Here is a 13,648-nt window from a genome sequence, read left to right on the forward strand (position 1 = left end):
GTGATGTCTGTTATGTTGTAGAATTTAATATAGTAACAACATCCTACAGATAAAATAATGAAAAGAACTAAATGCCTGTGGCTGAAATATATGTTCTGATACATATAGTTAGCCACTTGGAAGCTTTTTAGTAACTGTAGAGTGTAGATGTGCAGATATTAAGTAATAAATCATATTTTCATAGTGTTACATTCAATAAATTTAAATAAACTCATAATTAACAAAGTAATTATTTTTATAAAAAGTAACTTCCTGAAAATTATTTTTCACTTTCAGTCATTTGTTTTTAAAAATAGTTATCTGCTATAAATTACAATCATGGAACATTCAAATGATTCAAATAATTAAGGATGTCTGCATTTTCAACAGTAGCTCATTCTGCAATGTTCATAGTAAGAATAGTCATTTCTGGGGATACATTTTGAGATAAAATGACAAATAAAATTCCTGGAGTTGTTTTCAGATTTATTTTATAAGTGCTTTTCCTGTATCCTTGGAGTTGTTCTTCCTGGAATACAAGTGACTTCTGGGAATGGGTTTGTGGACTCATAGCATTGTGGTCTGGATCCCTGCTCTCTGGATTGGGATAAGAAGCAGACTTCCTATGGAAAAAAAAAAAAGGATGAAAGATCCCTGATTAACCAACTCTCCTGAAAAATCTTCCATTTTCCTTTGTGGTGCTGGGAATGAAGCCCAGTGCCTGGGACTTGGTTACCAAGGTCTATATCACTCAGTCATATCCCCAGCTCCTCCTGAGAGTCTTATCTGGGTTCACCGATGACCACCACTTTATTTATCATTCTCCATCCTCTCTTTCACTTCCAGTAAGGGACTCCATGATTCAATCCTTTTATGGATTAGAAGCATGAGAACAATTTACTTATCTTCCTTCTCTGCACTCCTACATTTGGTTATAAATTTTTGCATGATTGGAAGCCAAGGTTTATTTACTTCTCTCTGTCTTCATTGTCAATGACTCTGCTTCAGGCTGACCTCTTTCACAGTCAGTTTATCACAAATAGTTCCAGTGAAATGGTTAACTTAAGCTGTCAACTTGATAAGGGTGTGGTGCCCAGGTGCTTGGTCACACACTAGTCCAAATGCACCTTTGATGCAATTTTTTAAAGACATGCTTGACATTTTGACTAACAGTTGCCAAAAGAAAATTCCTAATTTAGATGGTTCTTGTCTAATCAGTTAAAGGCCTTGAGAGAAAGCCTGAGGTCCTCCAAAGAGGAAAACCCTTGAAACTCTAGACCTCTAGGCTGCTGTTTCAATTCTTGCCAGTATTTTCAAGCTGTTTGCCTACTTAACAGACTTTGTACATGCATATATAACTTGGAGAAAAAAATTATATATATATATACATATATAATTAAAATGAAATTATACATATAAAATGTGTAATAATATTGGAAGAAATATATGAACATTTAGTAAATATGTATAAAAGCATGTAAATGTGAATATCAATGTATTTTTGTGCATATATACATAAACTGCTGTCCTGGGGGAAGCTTAATGAATACAATCCCTAATAAATTGTCCTATCTTTCCATCTTCCAAGTCATGCTGCATATAACTGCCATAGTCATATATCTAAATAAATTACTTTCTTCACCAAAACTCCAAAAGGTTCTAGCCTCTAACCTGGAAAGGGCCCATGAGACTGGGGGTAAATGAGGTTTTAAGAGAGTGGGATGATGAAGAACAAACTGGAAAGAAGAAACTGTAGCCCAAAGGATACAGTGGGGTAGGAGGAGCCAAGGAGAAACAGGAGAACAGAGAAATAACCAATATGAAACATGTATGAAAACCTGTTACCTTGTTAATATTATTTTCAAAATATAAATAAAATATTTTTAAAGACCATAGATATGGCCTTCTTCCCCTTCTCTCTCTTGTGGTATTTCCTTTCCTTTCAAAATTTTGAGCATGCCCACAGTCTTCTGCCTCAAGACTCTCACACACAGCCCTACTTGCAATGGCCTGTTCCCTTCACTGGTGCAGCACCTATTTAATGTTGCAGACACCAATACACTCTTTGCTAAGCCACTTCTAAAGAGCCTTACTGGATCTCAAAACCTAAGATCACCACTATACCCCCACAGGACACTGTGTATTTGTTTTTTACTTCACTGGTAATTATACATTTAGGGTTTGATTTTCACCTGTGAATGGTGGAAGCTTCTTATAGAGAGCTAAAGTGGTGCCCCAATGTCTAATTGTCACTTGGATCATAGAACACGGTAAACTTAAATGCAAATTTGATATGAATGAAATAAAATACCTAATAAATTAATAGGTAGATGAATGAAGGCTTCGTCTTATTTGAACTGTTGGTGCCACTGGGTTCTAAGCCACATTTTGACAGTGGCTATAACTGAGGTACACACAGCAAATATCAGGATTACAAGCACAACTTTGAAACTGTGAATCCTTGTTTTGAAATTAGACAAAATGTTTAATATATCATGTTAAGATAGTCAAGTTTTAAATTTTTAACATTGGAATAGAATGTGCTAGATACCATTGTGATATTTTCTAACAAAATGTTGTTTTGAGATTCTTTTCGTCCTATATCTTCCACTTCTTGTTACTTTTGTTGCCCCTTGTAGCCCCAGCTACTGATTGTTTTCCTCTTTTGTGCCCCATCTGTCTTTTTTCCAAACTCTCCTTCCTCATCTCCTGAGCTGAGCGGCTTAAGAACATCTCACCACTAGGGGGCTCTGTTATAAAGTTCTTTCTAGCAATCCTTTTTATTTCCAAGTAAGCACAGAGTTCTCCAAGCATCAATGTATTCTCTGGTATAGATAGACTATGTGCAAGGAGCCTAAAACAGAGTTGAGATCATATCTATGTCAAACAATCCATTGGAACTTCCTAATACTAAGGGAATTCATAATGTCTGACATCATACAACTGCTATGAAAATTTAAGTGGAAAAACAAGGTATTTGGGGAAACTAAATTCTCTGGATCTAAATAACGGTCCCTTATCTTCTAAACAGAATCTTTGTGGGTTAGCTACTTACTTATGTGGGGTCTCAGGTTACTTATTTTAAATTAAAACTAATAGGACCTACTCATTGGGTTGTTTTAAAGAATTGATGAGCTAATGAAAGTAACATGCTGAGACTGATTTCTGATACATTGTTAAGTATAGATTATCGTTGCTAAATAAAGGAGGAATGGATGGCATCTGAAGAAGGTCAATAACAGTAATTACAACTATTTCAGATAGATACGTACATACATACTTACATATAGACGGACAGACAGACAAAGATGCATAGATAGACACATAGATTATAGATAGATAATAAATAGATAAATATATGATAGATACAATGATACATAGGTACATAGATTATAGATAGATGATAGGTACAAAGATACATAGATGTATAAATTTTAGTTAGATGATAGATACATACATACATATATACATAGATGATGGAGAGAGAGAGAGAATGAGATAAGAGACTGATGAATGGATAGATAGATCTCATTGCCTCCCAAATAGATAGATTACTTATGTTTGAAACTGAAAATTACTGTGTGGGGGTGACATACACCTTCGATCTCAGCACTCAGGAGGCAGAGGCAGGTAGATCTCAGTGAGTTCTAGGCCAGCCTGGTCTACAGAGCAAGTTCAAGGATAGCTAGGGTTAAGCAAAGAAATCTCGTCTCAAAAAAAAAGTGAGAATTACAACAAAGAATGTTTTTAATTTAAAGAACCACATACATATCAATCGGCAGGTCCTAAGGATGATACTAGTATATGAAAACTTTAAAGGTTATCTTCAATTCAAAGACATAGCCTATGAATATATTATAACAGTTGACTCTCTTAAAACCTCCTTTACCTCTTTGTTCTTTAGGCTGTAGATGGGGTGATTCAACATGGGGATCATCACTATGTAGAACTCAACCACCTTGTTCTGGTCCATGGAGTAGTTGGGTTTGAACAACAGAAATGAAGGCAATCTCATAGTAGAAAATGACAGCAGTGAGGAGAGAGTTCCATCTGGAGAAAGCCTTGTGTTGCTTTTCTGTGGATCATGTCTTCAAGGTGGTGATGAAGGATATAGCCTGAAGAGGGAGAAATGGAATACTGCCCACAATGTTGGAGCCAGAGGAGATGGAGAAGATAATTTCAGTAATGGATACACTGGAACAGGAAGGTTTTAATAAAGGAAAGGAACCACAGAATAAATGAGCTATCTGATTGAGAACACAGAACAGATTCAATATGACACTATCAACTTTCTAAGCATTCATACAACCATCCACATAGGAAACCACCTTGGGATTCAGACCCTATAGGATATTCTGGTAGAGTACAGGTGAATAGACAACTGCTTGATCAAGGCCATCTCAGGGAGCAGGAAGCACTTAAGTAATAACTCAAACATCACAAGGAACAAAGTTGGGCTTCAAAATGCAGAAGATGCTAAAACTGTTAGAATTAAAGTATTTTTATTAAAAGTAATGCTGTGAGGCCTTTCAGAAACCATGATAACTTTTTAAAAATAAAGAAAAACATTGGCAAAGGTGTAAAAGTTTCAAACATTAGTTTAATTAATTCCACTGAAATATGTATAGTGTAGAACTTCACAATATCCAGATGCATGATGATCCTGTGAAGGAGTTGCCAAGAGTTTCTGAGACAAGTTCCATCAACAGTGTCATCAATAGGATTGAAAAAGAATAAATGGCATTTGCCAAGATGATAATTAACATTTTTAAAAACACAATACTAAATAGAAAGTAATCTGTAATCATGGACTACCTAAATAACAGAATGAAAGAAAGAATAAGTCTACATCACCCAGGTATCACAACCATGAAATATATACATTTAATTTGAGTCCAGATTTTAGTACAAATGATCAATTTTATTAAAATCTTAAAAAGTACTAAGTTTTCATTAATCAGCATAATGCCACTGTACATTTGAGAGATTTTTTTTATGTAAAACAAGGCAAACAACATGTAATTATTGCATATGTTTCCCAAAAAGTTCATTTAAATATTTATATATGCACACTGAATATTGTTCAAAATGAGGAATGTGTTCTTGCCATCAATTTCCTCAAGGCCTCTTTTACCTCCTTGTTCCTCAAACTGTAGATCAAGGGATTCAACATGGGGATCACCACTGTGTAGAACACAGACACCACTTTAATTTGGTTGGGTGAATGGCTTGACTTTGGCATGACATAAACAAATGTAACTGTCCCATAAAACAAAGTGACTGCAGTGAGGTGGGAGGTGCAGGTGGAGAAGGCCTTGTGCCTGCCCTCAGTAGAGCGCATTCTAAGGATGGAGTGAAGGATGTAGAGGTACGAAACAATGATGATGAACAGGGTAATGACTATGATGGAGCCTGCTGAGATGGCAGGAGACATTTCAGCAATGTAAACATGGGTACAAGAGAGCTCCACCAGGGGTGGGAGGTCACAGAAGAAATGGTTGACTTTATTTGGTCCACAGAAAGTCAGGCTCAACAAACAGCTAGTAAATGATGAAGAATTCACACATCCACCCACATAGGAAATAACCAATAAGATGAAGCAGACCCTGGGAGACATGAGAGTGGAGTAGAGCAGGGGTGAGCAGATGGCCACATAGCGATCATAGGCCATGGCAGCCAGCAGGAAGCACTCAGCAGTCCCAAAGACCACATCAGAGCCAAGCTGGACTATGCAGCCAGCCACAGGGATGGTGGTTCTCTCTCTCAGGAAACCCAAAATCATGACAGGTGTGACTGAGCTGGAGTACCCAATGTCCACAAAGGCCAAGTGGCTGAGGAAGAGGTACATGGGGGTGTGAAGCTGAGGGCTTCTTCTGATCAACAGGATTATGCTGACATTGCCCAGTACAGTGGTGAGGTAGACCCCCAGGAACAATACAAAGAAGACTGAACAAAGGGTGGGGTTCTCAGTTAGCCCCAAAATAATGAACTCTGTTACCATTGTGTGGTTTCCAGTTTCCATCTTTTGTGAGCTGATTCCTATTGAAATAAAAACCAGTGGCTATCAGAATACATTAAATGACCTTATGATTGATATACTCCATTCCACACTTGGCCCATTAAAAATAAATATGGATCTCAGTTTGGTCTCGTGCTTATTCTTCCCCACGTGTTCTGAAACCAAGTTACATCATGCATGATTTCAGAATACTAATCACCATTTATCTTAAGGCCACAGATACAAACTGGACAGTGACTCAGATCAGAACACAGGACTCACTCACTCACAGATATGACATTTGACCAAGTCAGGAGTCTGAATGAATGCACAGAACACTGATGTTCTGAGATCCCAAATAGTTGAATGAATTCATAGAACTCTGATGTTCTGAGACCCCCAAATGGTTGAAATGATGGGCTTATATGCTGATGTTTACAGTACCTAATTCAACTCTATTTTTCAGTCCCTCGGAGGCCACCCTTCCCAGTCTTCTTGTAGGTATGTGCCACTGTGGGCATGCCAATCTGTTGTGAAAATGAATGTGTATGTGTTTTCAATATTAAATTAGAGTACTCATAGATAACTCTCTCTTCCTTTCCATGGTAGCATATTTCACATGCTACATCTGCAATATACTGGCATCTTTTACCAGTCTGCACTTCAAGTGTGAGAACAGGGAATATATGGTACATGCAGTGGAAAGTGAGACAAAGCTATTCTGTATTAGCTCACACTATGTTCCCAAGGTTAATTTATTGGGGCAGCTTAACACTACCTGGTTAATATAATTACAGATCATTAAAATGGAAGTTTTACATAGAGATTAATCCTGAGAAAAGCATAACAAAATCTATTTGGGGGTCATTATTTGTATCTTAAGAACTATATATGAATGTTATAATCTTCTTTATCTTAATCTTATTTAGGTAAGGTAATACCTTATATTAAGAAAATGCTAAATGTTTATAATATGCCAGTCCTGTCAGACCATGAGTAGGAGTAAACAAGTAGTAGGAATACCAAGAAGTCACTGAGAAAAAATTAATTAGAAGAAATGAACAGATAAACAAAATGAAGGCAATATTCCATTTAAACAATATTGTCAAGAGAAAATATTCTAAAATATTTTCAATACTTATACTATTAATTTAGGTACTGAAAGTATGAAAAATGTTCAACATCTATAATCATTATAGAGATGCAAATTAAGTTAACAGTGAAATAGTACCTCACCTGTCTTAGAATGTTATTCTAAAATGATACCTGCACAGAAAATATTGTGCTGCCTTAAAAGGAAGGAAATCTCATCATTGTAGTAATATAGAAAGTCCTGGAAGACACTATGTTAGGAAAATTAAGGAGAGAAAAACAAATAATGGACAATCCCATTCATATTCTGGAGCTAAAAAAGTCCATTTCATAGAATAAAGCAATATAAAATTGACAGAGCAGTGAGGTTATGGGTGTGGTGAGCAACTTGATTTAACCTTTCTACAATGAAGATATACATCAAAACATCATGTCGTGTTGTACACCATAAATATACATGACTACTATCTAATCACTTAATGATTTGATTTTTTTATTTAGAATTCAGAAACTGGATTTGGTGGGAAAAAAAAGATATTCTCACTGGGAGTTGATCACCAGCATTAAACTGGCTACAACAGAAACACACTATGTAGAGATATGAGCCCCACTCCACAGCTGAGGATCTGTGTTTTGATGGCTGTGCAGGCATTGAAGGCAAGAACGTGAGACAGTGGGGCATGGAGAGTAGAGGCTCCCATGCCTGCCTCCACCCCATAGCTACTGAAAATGCAAGAACACCCCCTTTCAACCTCAGTGAAAACATCCCCTTACACTAGCCAAGGAGGAAAAGGAAAGCTTTCCATCTCAACCTCATCCCTTGGTCAAAAACAAACCCAAATAGAAAATAACAAATCCCTATGTGTAGTCCCCTCTCCTAAAAATTTTTATACTGATTTATCCTAATATAGGTTTTGAATTTGAATTTACATTTCTTGTTTAGTCTAAGTCCCCAAGCTTTGAAGTATCTGAAGTAATAATACCTTGGTAACAATGTAGGATTGATTACTGTGATGCTGCTCTATAGACATTATAGATTATAGATTTATTTGTGATAGATTAAAAGTGACTGCAAATTTTGTTCCTGGGACATGTATTCATCAATAACAAAGACTGAATATTACCTGTAGCTACACATTATAATAAAAAGCTTCAGGAATTATCCTCGTACTGCTGGGCTTTCTTATGCAGAACTCAGGCTCATTTGCGATGTAAGACCATAAGTACCTCACCACTAGACAGTCTCCTGTCTGCTAGCATCTTATTGAAAGTCCAATGGGAGAAAATTTAATGAGACTGTGAAAATTGAGTGTGTTTTCCTTTTCATTTATTATTGTGCTGACCAAATCCCAAGGGCTTTATTTATTATCTTCAGTATTACAATTTCAATGATCTAATTAATTTTGAGATTTGATTTGTATAAACACAATTAGCATGGACTAAGCTGTGATCATTTGTGACATCAGTGAGAAATAGCCATCACCAGGTGCCTAGAGAACAAGAGGGAAAAGAGAAGGAATAACATTAAAAAGGAATAGATTCATTTTTTTAAAAAAAGGAATAGATCAGGAATATAAATCAAGAAGTTCACCGTAAAAGAGTCTCTTGAGAGTAGGAATGGTGAACTCACACTAAGTAAAATACTTGTAGGGGAAAGGGGCCTTCAGAGAGAATGGGTCCTCTATGTACCACTTCAGCAAGTTCAGCAGATTTTGGGAAACTAGCTCAGTGTGTTTCAGAATGCTTAGTAAGTTTAAAATGTCATAAATAAAATATGATGTGGCATTTCATGAATCGGTGAAAGGAAATTTTAGTTTAACGATGTTGTCTCCTGTTTTTGTGTTTTTATTGGCCCCTCATCTTGAAAAGACTCATTCTAGATTTTAGATGAAGTAATTTAATACTTACGATTTGTTTCTAAATAACAAATTTGTGAAGTGAAGTGTTGAGAACATCATAAAAAAAATGAGATGGACTGAATGTAACTGTTGAGGTCAGATTATGGGGCCATAGAGGTCCTCCATTCTACTCTCTACCTTTGTATTTTGTATAGGATTTAACTTGGTCATCATGGTTCATAATATTGTATGTCCTCTAGTCTGTGCATAATTGATTATTGTTGTCATTCCTCTGAGGCATTTGTTGGACTTCCTCATTCTTTTCTGAGCATTTAAAATTTCTTTTTCATTTTTTGGCTATCTCCACCCCATCCTTCACCAGGCTAATTTCTACGATCTACCTTCCAGCTCATTTGTTCCCTCTTAATTAATGTCTAATCTACTATTATCATATCTTTCCAGAGTATGTATTTTGTGATTAAACTGTCTCTGTTTGTTTTGATTTGGGTTTTGTTTTATATATGGAGTATTTTGTTGTAGGTGTGAATGTGGTGGTTTGTTTTGTTTCTGTTCCTTTCTTGGAGTGTTTGTCCTTTCATTTCCTCAAAAGTATTAACAAAATATTGCATCATGACTATTAGATTTTCTGTTATTTAGCCTCCATAATGATCTAAGTCTTCTCTCTGGCACACTGGCAAATATTTTCTTGGTTTAGTTTTTCTGACAACTGCTTTCTATCATTTGCTCAGGATAAATGTTGATGTCAATTCCTCTAGGAGATTTACAGATGTGATTCTGGCTTTAGAGTCAAGGATACAGAAAGGGGGGTATGGAATCTTACTCATAGCGAAGGAAAGCTCTGAGGCCAGGCATGTGGCAAGGGTGTCCCTGAATAGAGGCCCAGAAAGGTCATTGTATGAAAACTATGAAGGTGAAGCCTGGACCTTATGGGAGAACCCGAGATGTTGGAGATGCCAGAGTAGTGAGATACCTACCAAGGAGAGCTGCATGTAGAACCAGCCAAAGAGAGAGAAGTGTGTTTCAGTCAACAAAGCTGAAAGGAGTTGAAAATCTGAAGAATCCATGGACATCAGACATGGAGATGCAGAATTTGGAGTTTGCCCAGGTAGTTTTTCAGTCTTGCTTTGGTCCAGCATTTCCTCACTACCCTTCCTCCCTTTTGGAATGGTAATGTATATGCTGTGTCATTGAATGTTGTAAGCATGTGATCTGCTTTCCTATTTTGATTTTACAGAGGGTTACAGTTAAAGATTGCCATAAGTCTCAGAAACTTTGAACTTTGGACTTTTAAACAGTGTTGAGATTGTGATCAGTTCTGGGGACTTTTGAAGTTGAACTGAATGCATTTATGCATTACGATATGACTACTAGCCTATGGGGAACAGGGAGTGGAATGTGATAGTCTGAATAAGAATGGCCCCCATAGGCTCATATGTTTGAATGTTTAGTCACCAGGGATTAAAACTCTGAAAGGATTAGAAGGATTAAGAGATGTGGCCTTCTCAGAGGAAGTATGTCACTGAGAGTGGAGTTTGAGGTTTCAAAAGCATATGCCAGGCCCAGTCTCTCTCTCTCTCTCTCTCTCTCTCTCTCTCTCTCTCTCTCTCTCTCTCTCTGGATCAGGATATAGCTCTTTGCCAGCATAACTCCTGCCTGCTCCCCTGCCTCCTGTCATGGTCATAATGGACTAAGCCTCTGAAACTACAACCAGCTCCAGTTAAATGCTTTCTTTTATAACCAGCTGCCTTAGTTATGCTATCTCTTCACAGAAGTAGAACACTGACTAATATAAAAATGTATCCCAAAAAAGAAGAGCGCCAAATTCTCAATTCTCAGCTTCATGCTGTGCATGAGTGTTGATAATACTCACAGCAGAGTGTAGATATATATTCAATATGTTAACAAATGAAGGAATAAGTAGAAGTTCATTAAAGTATGTGTGTGTTCTTACATTAAGAGATAAAATGTTTCATTTTCAGTCTATAGTTCAGTTCATTATCCTATGATCCTATAAATGAACAGTAGGTCACAGCTTATAGACCTACTTTAGGTTCCTCAACTCCAAGCATTCCAGGACCAAATCACATCTTTCTGAACTTTTGGCTATCAGCAGCACAAAAACTTTAGGCAGAATATAATAGCCTTTGGAGTCAGGAGAGCTATGAGCCAACTTACTCTGGAAAGGAGTTGAAAAGCAACCTTCAATAGCTCTTGTTGCCAAAGAAACATTGAAGTTTGAATTATGGCTTAAGCACTAATTGATTGCCTTTTTCTTGGGGTGAATATCACAACCAAATTAACAGCCTCAAATTCAGCTTCAGGATTAAGGTATTTGTGGACAAAGCTTCCATCAGGAATTTCGTTTTCCATCTTTACATAAATATTTCCTAAATATATAACAACTGTAAATTTGAGGGGTTAAATATTCTTTTTGCTCAGCCCTAAGTGGAAAATGTATGTGTCACCCCTCCTCCAAAGGCTTGGGGCTCATTGTGGAAGAGAAGATGGAAAGAATACAATATCTAGAGGTGGTAAGTGACAAAAAGGAAAGTGTCTTCTGGACACAGCAGAACAGCTGCACAGATGAACTCAGAGCAGCCATGACAGCACGCACAAGACCTGTGCAGGCTCAAGCCAGACCACGCCTCCTATGTAAAGGGAAGCTGGGCATGAAGTCCCACCTCTAGCAGAGGAGCCATTGGCAACCGATAGACGTTAGAAGAGGGAAAGTCAACTTTCTCTGAGAACATAGCCCCTAGTAAGTTGACCATGCTCTGGTAGAAAGCCATATGTCCAAGAACATTTGGGCAACACAAATTGTTCTTGATTCTAGAAGGAAAAAAAAGGACACAAGTTGAGTGGGAAGTGGGGTTGGAGCTGGGAAGAATTTGAGGGGAGGGGTGATGAAGATGATCAAGTTCCTAAATAACTAATAAAATGTTAAAATTTTTTTAAAAATATAATGGCATTGCTTTATAGAGAAAAAAATCAAATTAATAAAATTAAATTGCTTTGAAGAAAGAAATGATCATTTTGCATTCATATTTGTGTATGTGTGCACGTTGGTGCATAGATTTATTTTGTAAAACTGTAAGTTTTGTCATAAAGGGGTTAGGAGACTTTTAATTTGTCATTTTCTATTTTTGAATAGATAATTTCTAGGAAGCTCACAGAAACATTTCATATCTCTACATGGTTATAACACTATCAATCCATATCCATTTATTGCACTCTATATATGTCTTAGTTGAGATTTCTATTGCTGTGATAAAATACCATAACTAAAAGCGACTTGGGAAGGAAAAGGTTTATTTTATCTTACAGCTCATAGTCAGTCCATCATCCATGGAAATTAGGAACTCAAGCAGAAACCTAGAGGCAGGAACTGTTGCAGAAGCCATGGAGAAGTACTACTTACTGTCTTGCTCTTCCCGGCTTGTTCAACCTTTCTTACACCATCCTGGACCACCTGCCCAGGTATGGCACTACCCTCAGTGAGCTTGGCTCCCCCACATCATTTGTCAGTCAAGAAAATGCACTACAGACTTGGCTCGATGCAAAGCTTATGAGGCACTTTTTTTCATCTTTTTAAATGGCTATAGCTTGTGTCAAGCTGATATAAAAACCAGCCAACACGACATGCCAAAAATTTATCCAGGAAAGAAGAAAATATGCAAGTAATTATAGCTACTTTTCTGTGTCTAGACATCTACCAGGTGTAGAAGTGAAGACTGTTTGCCTCCTAGAATGTATTTTTAAATGGTGGAAAGTGAAGCTTCACAAAACCCCAGTAAACAACATCCTAAAATCCTAAAGGAGTGTCTAGCAGTATGCCTTATGGAATGTGCTATCCAGTTAGTTTTCTTCTCCTCTTCCTCACTAACACATGGTAATAATAACTGTGCAGTTACACTTGGAAAAGAAGAAAAGTAAAATGTTTTAGTATATTATGGTGACTATTTGTAAACAGTTAAGAATGTCTACACTTGCAAAGGGACAATGTTGATATTTGTTGTTAGCAAATTCTTCTGAGATAAAACATTCTATCATGGAGGGAAACTCCTTAAGACACAGGAATCTCTAAAGAGAGACTGGTTAAGACTCAAGAAGTAAACAACACAAAGGCTTTAGGAAGTCCCTGAAACTGACCAGATTTACTAGGCCCCTCCCATCCAAGTATATGTAAGCAGTAAAGAATGCTGAAAGACACTCTCAGAATAGCTGAGCTGCCTAGAAAAGGCTCAAACCAATAGGCCACCTACAAAAGACTCTCTCCAACTTGTCCAACTGTCTATAAGCTGTGCACTGTGCTCTAGGTTTTCATCTTTTGTGAGTTGTCAGCCATGCTGGGGTGGGTTTTTGGTGGTACAGCTGTCTTTGAGTCATTTCTGCTCTCGTGAGTAACCCCTCACCCATATTCCTGTAAGTAACTCCAATAAAACTCATTGGTCCACCAAGTTGGGCATTGGTGGTATTCTTACTTTAGTCTGTCACCAGTTCCCTATCAATAGTAAGTAAACAGTTGTTTGCATCTCCCCGGGAATAATGTCACACACCAATATTCAATCCTCTTATAGAAAAAGGAGCAAGCAACAATTGCAAATGAAAACCTCAGACACAAACCACTTTGCTAAACCAGAAACACTAGAGGAAGCAATTTATTGCTGTAGGTGGAATAGAATATGTTATGCTGCTCAACCAAGACTTTGCTTCTGTAGTT

At 37.1% G+C, this 13,648-nt stretch overlaps 1 protein-coding gene across 1 annotated transcript; it reads right to left on the bottom strand.

Moving 5' to 3' along the window:
- Positions 1–5,062: 5,062 nt before the first annotated feature.
- On the bottom strand, positions 5,063–6,004 carry LOC128094104 (olfactory receptor 481-like). The gene has a single exon (XM_052712204.1). The coding sequence runs from the start codon at positions 5,999–6,001 to the stop codon at positions 5,063–5,065; it is 939 nt and encodes a 312-aa protein (XP_052568164.1). The 5' UTR covers positions 6,002–6,004.
- Positions 6,005–13,648: the final 7,644 nt, after the last annotated feature.

The sequence above is a fragment of the Peromyscus californicus genome, unplaced genomic scaffold, assembly GCF_007827085.1.
Source record: "Peromyscus californicus insignis strain IS unplaced genomic scaffold, ASM782708v3 Scaffold_4__1_contigs__length_199733344, whole genome shotgun sequence".
Classification (NCBI taxonomy): Eukaryota; Metazoa; Chordata; class Mammalia; order Rodentia; family Cricetidae; genus Peromyscus; species Peromyscus californicus.

Excerpts from the sequence above, each read along its gene's own strand:
- LOC128094104 (XM_052712204.1), bottom strand. The coding sequence starts at position 6,001 with ATGGAAACTGGAAACCACACAATGGTAACAGAGTTCATTATTTTGGGG.